Source organism: Thamnophis elegans, chromosome 9 (assembly GCF_009769535.1).
Source record: "Thamnophis elegans isolate rThaEle1 chromosome 9, rThaEle1.pri, whole genome shotgun sequence".
Lineage (NCBI taxonomy): Eukaryota > Metazoa > Chordata > Lepidosauria > Squamata > Colubridae > Thamnophis > Thamnophis elegans.
In genome coordinates, this window is record NC_045549.1 from 7,264,849 (window position 1) to 7,275,958 (window position 11,110).

The 11,110-nt window shown below is 41.2% G+C and overlaps 1 protein-coding gene across 1 annotated transcript in view; it reads left to right on the top strand.

The window, feature by feature from the left end:
* The first annotated feature begins 471 nt into the window (after nt 1-471).
* JCHAIN (joining chain of multimeric IgA and IgM) overlaps nt 472-11,110 on the top strand; it is a 10,872-nt gene continuing 233 nt past the window's right edge. Inside the window, exons 1-4 of the mRNA XM_032224306.1 lie at nt 472-715; nt 9,047-9,182; nt 9,333-9,413; nt 10,902-11,110. The exon at nt 10,902-11,110 is cut by the window's right edge and continues 233 nt beyond it. Of these exons, the coding sequence (XP_032080197.1) occupies nt 652-715; nt 9,047-9,182; nt 9,333-9,413; nt 10,902-11,100 (480 nt within the window). The 5' untranslated portion in view covers nt 472-651 and the 3' untranslated portion in view covers nt 11,101-11,110. The remainder of the gene's footprint in view (nt 716-9,046; nt 9,183-9,332; nt 9,414-10,901) is intronic.

Consider the following 11,110-nt stretch of genomic DNA (forward strand, 5'->3'; position numbering starts at 1 on the left):
TACAAAACCAGAGAATGAATAAAAGGTAGAAATACAAAATAGACTAAAAGAATATAAGATGATATAGAATTGATATATGAAAAGATATATGAAAATATGTATATAGATATGGGTATGTAAGATTTATAGGAACAGATAAAAGGAACACAACACACATGTGAAAGAAGTGTAATGTGTTGCAAAGATGCCATGTTTGTATAAGCAAAATAAAATAATAATAAAATTTATTTTATTATTAAAGCTGCCAAGTTTGAAAATCATTGTCGCAGAGCTCCACAAACTTGCTCAAAGCACATTTCTAACCGCACACGTTTTAGGTTGCGTATTTTTTCCATTTACACAATGTGTGTGTGTCTCTCAACCCACAAACTACGATCGATAGGAATAAAAACCTTAATGAAGTAGGGGAGAAAAATCTCTCCCGTCTAGTTGAGCTTTCAAAGAATTGGGGGAGGTTTCCTCTTTGATTAGTAAACCGACATTCGCTGGTGGTTTCACAATGTGTGGTCACAGCCTTCAGTGCCTCTCGCCTGTAATCAGCCTTGGTCTTTCAAGGGGCAAAAAAGCTGGTGTGTAACACTTCCACACACACACACACACACATACACCGTCCTTGTTGAGGAGCCCCCAACAGGGAACACAGACTTAAAGATGAAAACTTCTTGGATATTCCGTGGAATTGGGATCATTTTTTGCAGCATCGTTCTGGTGACTGGTAAGTGAAATGGATCAGGAGAGATCCCTGCAGATTTGTTATTGCCCATTGTTTTAAACTGGCACGTCCATAATAATTCTCCGAGGAGACTTTTTTTTTTTCTTTCAAAAAAGAAATAATCCTGGTACAGGAGGCTAAATATATTTTGCTAGATGGTTTAAAAGACTATAAGGTAGGGATGTGTATGTATGTATATGTGCATACAACCATATACAAGCATTGCTTTATCTGATGCATTCATCTCTTGATGTGGTTTATAGGGGACTTTTCAACAGTAATTTAGTAAAAGTAAGAGTGCATATCCTTTTCCTACTGTATTAGCATATAAGGAGTGTTGAGATGGATGGATGGATGGATGGATGGATGGATGGATGGATGGATGGATAGATAGATGGATAGATAGATAGGTAGGTAGGTAGGTAGGTAGGTAGATAGGTAGGTAGGTAGGTAGGTAGATAGGTAGATGATAGGTAGATGATAGATAGATGATAGATATAGATGATAGATAGATAGATAGATAGATAGATAGATAGATAGATAGATAGATAGAGGGGGAGAGAGAGAGATGATAGAGAGAGAGAGAAATGGCAGAGATAAATAAATAGAGAGAGAGATGATAGATAGATAGATGATAGATAGATAGATAGATAGATAGATAGATAGATAGATAGAAGACAGAGAAAATGATACGGTAGATGATAGATGATTGTTTTATTTTTGGGGAAACACGGTAGTAGAGATAGATTGATAGATAGATAGATAGATAGATAGATAGATAGATAGATAGATAGATAGATAGATAGATAGATAGATATGGATAGACAGACAGACAGACAGACAGATAGATGATAGGCAGACATATGATAAACAGGATAGATAGATGATAGGATAGATAGAAGGTAGACAGATGATAGACAGAATAGATTAGGTAGGTAGGTAGGTAGGTAGGTAGGTAGGTAGGTAGGTAGGTAGGTATGGATAGACAGATAGATGATAGACAGACATATGATAGACAGGATAGATAGAAGGTAGACAGAAGATAGATCATAGATTGATGATAGAATAGATAGATAGACAGAAGATAGATAGATAGATAGATAGATAGATAGATAGATAGATAGATAGATAGATAGATAGATAGATAGATAGATATGGATAGACAGACAGATAGATGATAGACAGACATATGATAGACAGAATAAATAGAAGGTAGACAGATGATAGAAGATAGACAGGTGATAGATTGAGGATAGATAGAGAGAGAGAGATAGACAGACAGATAATAGATGATAAATAGATGATAGATGTGTGTGAGAGAGAGGAGAGAGAGAGAAAAAAATGCTCTATTTGTAGAAGCTTTCTATAATCTTAGAGTTTATGGTTTTAGTTGTAAAACTTTACTTTGCATTACCCACAGAGCGCAATAAAGGTTATTCCTTAAATTAATAAATGCTTGAATAAAAGGCTTACTTTATCCTCATTTAAAATGTTGAGGGATTAATAACGGGTATTTGTTAAAAGCAAGAAACGCTGGGCTAAAATAAATTAATTTATCCTGATTTAAAAGTGATGGGAGGAAGAGGGTATGCATACAAATATTCATTAAATACTTCTAGCTCAATAAAATGAGTACTCCGATATTTCTTGCATGTAAGAAGTCTCCCCAGTTGCTCAAAAGAAAGAAATGTGGAACCAAATTCCTTATTTTATCCTGATTCAAAGTGTTGAGAGAAGACAGAAGAAACAAGACACCTAACTGAAATACTTTTGATGCAATAACATGAGCATCCCGGTATTTTTTACATTTAAAAAATTAAATTCCTTACATTTTCATAGCTCTGTTTTAAAATAACAATCCCAAAGTACTTAATCCTAAGAAAACTTTTTGGTTTGATTTTATGGGATAACTTAAATTCCTTCCTTCCTACTTAGACAAAGGGAGTATAATCACTTTTGCCTTGTGAATTTCGATCTCTTTCAATATTTTACCATCCTCCCTGTGGAAGTGTCTTTTTTCAGACTTGACTGTTAGAATTCATTTCTGGTAGAAATGAAACACCCTTCATTGTATTTCTTAAATTCCCCGCAAAAAACAAGTTCAGAAGGGAGATTAAATGCAGAAGCTGGCATTGGAAAAGTAACCCAGATGGATGGGCATTGTTTTTTTTTAAAATAAATGTTTTATTAAAATTTTACAAAACACATAAAACAGAAATTAACACAGAGGAGAAACAGTAAGGAAAAGAAAGAAAGAAAAGCGAAAGTGTAGAAAGAAAGAATCAAAAGGGGGGGTGGAAATAAAAAGAAGGTTCCAATTTCCTTTGCAACAAATAGAAATGCAATTACAGAATGATCTTATTTTATGAATACAAAAAAAACCCTCACTTTTTTGAGTTATCCATTTTTTTTCTAATCATAAAAACGTGAAATAATAAACGCATTTTTCTGCTTTTTGCAAAAACTCTTAGAAATGTGCAGTTGGGTGGATATGAGCTGTGCTCACAACCTTGTGAGAAAGGGGGAAAGAGAAAAAAATATACGGTTGTTAACAGAACTGCCTTTTACTTGAAGGAATCCTGGATTCTCAAAATTGAAAACTAGAACATAGAATAATAGGGATGGAAGGGACCTTGGAGATCTTCTAGTCCAGCCCATGGCAGGAGATTCTATCTATACCATTCTGGACAAATTGCTATCCAAACTCTTCTTAAACTCTCCAATGATGGAACATTCACAACTTCTGGAGGCAAGTCGTTCCACTGATTAATTCTTCTCGCTGTCGGAAAATGTCTCCTTAGGTTGGATCTGTCTTCAATGATCTTCCACCTGTTACTTCTTGTCCTGCCTTCAGGTACTTTGGAGAATAAGTCAACCCCCTCTTCTCTGGGACAGCCCCTCAAATATTGGGACACTGCCACCATACTAATCCTTCTCTTTGATAGGCATATCTAGCTCCCTCGGTCGTTCATCGTGTGGTTTAGCCTCCAGCCCCCTAATCATCTTTGTTGCGCTTCTCTGCGCTCTTTTCGAGGGTCTCGGCGTCTTTTTTGTATCACAGTGACTAAGTAACGGTCAACTCAACATGGTATCTCCAAGGAGAAAGTCCAACGGATGTTAATGACCTTGAAAAATGAAAAGAAAAGATGAAAACATCCTCACATATGCACACAACAGACTTGTCAATTAGAGAGGGGGGAGAGCTTTAAAAAGTCCAGCCTTTGACTGACATATCTGGACAATGATGGAGATGGGTCATCTTTTTTCAATTGTGCCTCATTCATGGGAGTCAGTCCTGACACACACCCCTCTCCCTCCCTCCCTCCCTCTCTCTCTTCCTTCCTCCCTCTCTCTTTCTCTCTTCCTCCCTCCCTCTCTCCCCCTCCCTCTCTTTCTTCTTTCCTCCCTCCCCCACCCTCTCTCTTTCTCTCTGTCTTCCTCCCTCTCTGTTTCTCTCTCTCCCTCCCTCTCTCCCCCTCCCTCTCTCTTCCTTCCTTCCTCCCTTCCCCTCCCTCTCTCTTTCTCTCTCTCTTCCTCCCTCCCTCTCTTCCCCTCCCTCTCTTTTTCTTCTTCTCTCCCTCTCTATTTCTCTCTTCCTCCCTCCCTCTCTCTCTTCCTCCCTCCCTCTCTGTTTCTCTCTCCCCTTCCCCCTCCCTCTCTCTTTCTTCCTCCCCCTCCCTCTCTCTTTTTCTCTCTCTTCCTCCCTCTCTCTCTTCCCCTCCCTCCCTCTCTCTTCCTCCCTCCCTCTCTCTCCCTCCCTCCCTCTCTTTCTTCCTTCCTCCCTCCCCCTCCCTCTCTGCTTCTCTCTCTCTTCCTCCCTCCCTCTCTTCCCCTCCCTCTCGCTTTCTTCCTCCCTCCCTCCCCCCCCTCTGTTTCTCTCTCTCTTCCTCCCTCTCAAGTAAACTGTTGGGGTCACACATTAAATAGGGCTTGATCAGGTAGGGTGAGTATGGGGCAGCCATTCTTTCAATAAATTTTCTTTTGGTCCTCTCCCTCCCTCTCTTTCTCTCTCTCTTCCTCCCTCCCTCTCTCTTTCTCTCTTCCTCCCTCTCTTCCCCCTCCTTCTCTCTCTCTCTCCCTCCCTCCCTTTCTTTCTCTCTCTCTCTCTTCCTCCCTCCCTCTCTCTTTCTCTCTTCTCCCTCCCTCTCTCTTTCTCTCTTCCTCCCTCCCTCCCTCTCTCCCCCTCCCTCTCTTTATTCCTTCCTCCCTCCCTCCCCCTCCCTCTCTTTTTCTTTCTCTTCCTCCCTCCATCTCTCTTTCTCTCTTCCTCCCTCCCCCTCTCTCTCCCCCTCTCTCCCTCCCTCTCTTTCTCTCTTCCTTCTTCCCTCCCTCTCTCTTTCTCTCTTCCTCCCTCCCTCTCTCTTTCTCTCTTCATCCCTCTCTTTCTCCCTCTCTTCCTTCCTCCCTCCCCCTCCCTCTCTCTTTCTCTTCCCCCCTCCCTCCCCCCCTCCCTCACACACATAGCAACTTCCAGGGAAGAAGCTACAGGTGATGGGGGCTTGGCATTAGGGCAACACCAAGATGAAATTAGCCCCCCCCCCAATCAAACGCAGCTTCAGAACTTACAGGCGACCCACAAGTTTATAGGAGCCTGCAGGCTTTCTGCATTGAGAAGGCTCAACAGAAGAAAGTTCTAGAGAACGTCTCTGTTTGAAGTCTACAGGTTCTGCCTTTGGGGCCAGTTAAAAGGTTGATTTGGAATCCAAGTTGGAACACCAGACAAGGCTTAGCTTTGTGCAAATATATTGACTCAGTAGATGATGGGCTAATTTGGGGGGGTTGCCAGATTTCACAAACCCAGCCAGCGTTGCAGAAAGCGTGGAGAGAGGTGTGACTCAGCTAATTCACAAGTATTCATTTGTTATGTAACAATTAGCTTGCAAAATCCTGCCTTGTGTCTGAAAATGCACCTTGAAAGGCTGGGGGGGTGTTTTCGGTTTCCTTTGCACCTATCCTAAATTTAGCTTCCGGCCCTTTTCAGATGCATTTCTCAATATTATTAATAGTCCAGCTTCTCTTTCAGCCAGCCTTGATGTCTCATAACTGTTGGACACCCCCCCCCCCCGTGATTAAAATCAAACACCGGATTAAAAGACATTAAAAAATGTTCTCATCTCTTATGGTCTTATTGACACATTGAACAACAGAATGGCAGAGTTGGAAGGGACCTTGGAGGTCTTCTAATCCAACCCCCTGCTGAAGCAGGAGACTCTCTACCATTTCAGACAGACAGCTGTCCAATCTCTTCTTAAAAACCTCCATTGTTGGAGCCCCCCCCCCCGCAACTTCTGAGGGAAGACATTCCACTAATTCATTGTCCTGCCAGATTTCTCCTTAGTTCTAGGTTTCTTCTCTCCTTGATTATTTTCCAATGTGATTCGTGAATAGAATAGAATAGAATATAGAATAGAATATAGAATAGAATAGAATAGAACATAGAATAGAATAGAACATAGAATAGAATAGAACATAGAATAGAATAGAACATAGAATAGAATAGAATAGAACATAGAATAGAACAGAACAGAATAGAATAGAATATAGAATAGAATATAGAATAGAATAGAATATAGAATAGAATATAGAATAGAATAGAATAGAACATAGAATAGAATAGAACATAGAATAGAATAGAACATAGAATAGAATAGAACATAGAATAGAACAGAACAGAATAGAATAGAATATAGAATAGAATATAGAATAGAATAGAATATAGAATAGAATATAGAATAGAATAGAATAGAACATAGAATAGAATAGAACATAGAATAGAATAGAATAGAACATAGAATAGAATAGAACATAGAATAGAATAGAACATAGAATAGAATAGAACATAGAATAGAACAGAACAGAATAGAATAGAATATAGAATAGAATATAGAATAGAATAGAATAGAATATAGAATAGAATATAGAATAGAATAGAATAGAACATAGAATAGAATAGAACATAGAATAGAATAGAACATAGAATAGAATAGAACATAGAATAGAATAGAATAGAACATAGAATAGAACAGAACAGAATAGAATAGAATATAGAATAGAATATAGAATAGAATAGAATAGAATATAGAATAGAATATAGAATAGAATAGAATAGAACATAGAATAGAATAGAACATAGAATAGAACATAGAATAGAATAGAATAGAACATAGAATAGAACAGGAATAGAATAGAATATAGAATAGAATATAGAATAGAATATAGAATAGAATATAGAATAGAATAGAATAGAACATAGAATAGAATATAGAATAGAATATAGAATAGAATAGAATAGAATAGAATAGAACATAGAATAGAATAGAACATAGAATAGAATAGAACATAGAATAGAATAGAACATAGAATAGAACAGAACAGAATAGAATAGAATATAGAATAGAATATAGAATAGAATATAGAATAGAATATAGAATAGAATATAGAATAGAATATAGAATAGAATAGAACATAGAATAGAATAGAACAGAACAGAATAGAATAGAATATAGAATAGAATATAGAATAGAATATAGAATAGAATAGAACATAGAATAGAATAGAACATAGAATAGAATAGAATAATTTATTGGCCAAGTATGATTGGACACACAAGGAATTTGTCTTTGGTTCATAAGCTCTCAGTGTACATGAAAGGACAACATGCATTGTGCAAGAATCATAAGGTACACAATTAAGGATAGTCATAGGGTACAAATAAGCAATCAAATCATATTAGGAAACAATATAAATCGTAAGGATACAAGCAACAAAATTACAGGTCCTGCAGTCATAAGTGGGAGGAGACGGGTGATAGGAACAATGAGAAGACTAATAGTAATAGTAATGCAGACTTAGTGAATAGTTAGACAGTGTTGAGGGAATTATTTGTTCAGCAGAGTGAGGGCAGTTTGGGGGAAAAACTGTCCTTGCGTCTAGTTGTTCTGGTGCGCAGTGTTCTATAGCATCATTTTGAGGGTAGGAGTTGAAACAATTTATGTCCAGGATGTGAGGGGTCTGTAAATATGCCCTCTTTTTGACTTGTGCAGTGAACAGATCTGTCAGCCTCTGCCTTGCTGTTGCTTCGGCTGCCATTGAAACGGGGAGGGGAGGGCATGGTATTTGGGAGGGGAATAATTATGTGCTGGAGGAGTATTCTAGAAGCTGTCCTGACCATCTCATTGCGCATGTGGAGGAAGGGAGTTTCCCGCCAAGGTTAACTGTCCAGCATTCCACCCTGGTGATGCTTTTTGAAGATATCTCCCACCTGACAGTTGGGTTGAATTATTATTGGACTATGGAACGGGGTGCCAAGGGGAGGGGATTGAATTATACATGATATCTATTGCTTTCGCGCCACTTTAATCAGACTCAGCTTTGCTTTGCTACTATTCGTTTGTAATTAGTAAAAGTACATTCTTAATTTCAACCAAATGGAGTTGAGTGGTTTCTTTCCTGATTATTAAATGAAGCAGCACCTGACAAGGTCCCTCAATGGAAGGCAGGTTGGTAGCCATTGTTTTTTTCTGCAGTTCTGATTCTCCTCTGAAGTCTCCGTCTGTCTTGTTGGGTTGCAGAGCCAAACCAGACAGTTATGGAGGTGCAGATGACAAGACTCAACGATTCCTCTGTAGAAAAGAATCAGCAGCTCTTTGGGCAGTTGGAGCTTCCTGAGTTGGCGCTGAAAGAACATTCTTTGTTGTGCTTTTTTGATGACGTTTTTGATCTTAGGTGCCCATTGTAGGTCTTGAGATATGGATAGAACCTAGAAACATGAAGCACTCTACTATTCAGGGGTGGGTTTCAACCGGTTCGCGGTGGTCCCCGCGAACCGGTTGGTCGGCGAACCCGGAAGTAAGTAACTTCCGGGAACGGCGAAGGGCCGACCCACCCGCCCGCGCTCCTTACCCAGTTTTGACGAGTTCTGCGCTTCCACGCATGCGCAGGATGCATACAGCGCCTGCGCGATCCTCCAGGAGCAGCTGGAGCATCGCAGAGACGCTAGTACGCATGCATGCACCGCGCGCGTGCACGAGGACGCCGCCGGCCCCGTTCCAACCGAACCGGTTGGAATGGGGCGAGAAACCCACCCCTGCTACTATTGATACTCTGTTGTTTAGTATTGTAAGAGGTGGTAGTATCAGAGGGTTTCTCCTAAAGTTTACCACCATTTCTACGGTTTTGAGTGTGCTCCGTTCCAGATTGTTCCGGTCGCACCACGAGTTTAGTTGTTCAACCTCCCGCCTGTATGCGGATTCATCGTTGTCTCGAACAAGACCGATCACTGTGGTGTCATCTGCGAACTTCAGTCGTTTTAATAGATGGATTATTTCTTTTAAGCTTACTGGCAGGAGGAGGAAGATGAGGAGAAGGTTCTGGTGGACAATAAGTGCCAGTGTGTAAAGGTGACGTCAAAATTTGTCCCGGATAAAGACAACCCCCAAGAAGAAATCCTGGAGAGGAACATCCGTATCATGTAAGTGATGCTTTAACTTCCCTCGGCATTTTGTGTTTCTGAAGACAACGGGAAGACATTTTGTCGTAAGGCAAAAGACAGATTCCCGTTGCATTTCGTGAGAACAAATTAATATGCAGTCATATTTTTCCCACATTTCCATATTTACAGAGTTCCCCTCAACGCCAGGGAGAACATCTCGGACCCCACCTCACCCGTGAGAACCAGATTTGTCTACAAGATCCCCAAGCTGTAAGCCTTTCTCTTATTTTTTATCTGTGGAGATTCTCCGTCCGCCGAGTCACGGTTGTCCCAAAGTTGCTTTTTCCGCAAGGCAGCTGGCTTTGTTTGTTCCCACCTTGAAGGCGTCTTGCTTCTCATCTGAAGAACCGAAGAAGCTTCTTGGAGGAGAAGCGAAATGACTTCCAGGAAAAATACAAGCTGCCTTTTGGAAAAAACTCCTTTGGAACTTTCTGTTATTTTTGGTTAAAACTGGCACCCACATATTCATTATTCACTTATTTATTTATTTAGCCATGGCTCACGTGATTTACATTCAGATGCTTGAGAACTGACCGACTCATATTTATGACAGTTGCAATATCCCAGGAATTCCATCCCCTCTTGCAACTTTTCGACCTCCCGCCGCTGTTATTATCAGTTCTCCCAATCCGGGCCAAACCGGGAGCAACCCACCTCTGACGCCCTGCCCCCACATGCACCCCGCCCCCCCCTGTGCATGTATGCGCCCGCCGGTGTTCCTCCCCATGCATGTGTGCTTCACCCCGTGCATGTTTGAGGTTCCCCCCTCTCCCTGCATGCGCAGCACACCTGACAACCAGCTGATTAGTGGGAGGCATGCGTGGTAGAGCTGAGCTGGGGTGATGGCTCATGTGCCCACAGAGAAGGTGCTGTGTGCCACTTGTGGTTTGCCATCGTGGCCCTATATCAGTGGTGGGTTTCAAAAATTGTTCGAACCTACTCTGTGGGTGTGGCCTCCTTTGTGGGAGTGGCTTGCCGCCCATGTGACCGGATAGGAGTGGCTTGCTGCCCATGTGACTGGATGGGAGTGGCTTGCCGCCCATGTGACTGGATGGGAGTGGCTTGCTGCCCATGTGACCGGATGGGAGTGGCTTGCCGCCCATGTGACCGGATATGAAGATGCCGACGACACTTGTCAGAACCACTTTAAATTACCTCCCACACAGCACTGGCATGCATAAGAATATGATGTAAACTTGTTTTTTAAAAGGCGTCTTTGGTTTGCGTCAAAACAACTTCAACACACGCCATGTTCTGATTGCCCCACAAACACAGTAGTCATCCTTACCTTTCACAGAGGCACTGAGTTTTATAAATAGGAGCATGATAGTGTAGAATAATCATATCCAAGGACCAGTGGTGGGTTTCAAAATTTTTTGGAACCTCTTCTGTAGGTGTGGCCTGCTTTCCGGGTCCACTGGTGGAACCTCTTCTAACCGGTTCGGTAGATTTGACGAACCGGTTCTACCGAATAGGTGCGAATTCATAGGAACCCACCTCTGCCCTGTATACTCCTACAGCGATTTAAGCTTCCTTCTCCTCTCCTACGAATAAAGACCAAGGCAGGAGTAGCTGCTAAGCGAATGAAATCCCGTAAAATCATTTTGCACTTTCAGCAGCAGACAGGGAACCTAACTGATATTTCTGGGATATTTTTTTTCATCACCTTAATGTTTCTCTTCCTGTTTTTTGTTCCAGCTGCGACAAATGTAATGACCCCTCGAGGACTGCAAACGGAGTGACCTTTGGCTCAAGCACTTTATGTGGTCATCCCCAGGAGCCCTGCTACACCTACGACCGGAATAAGTGTTACACAGCATCTGCCTTGTTCTCCCACAATGGGGTAACGTCGACCGTTGAGACATCGCTAACCCCGGAAGCCTGCTATCCGGATTAGGCCACAATTG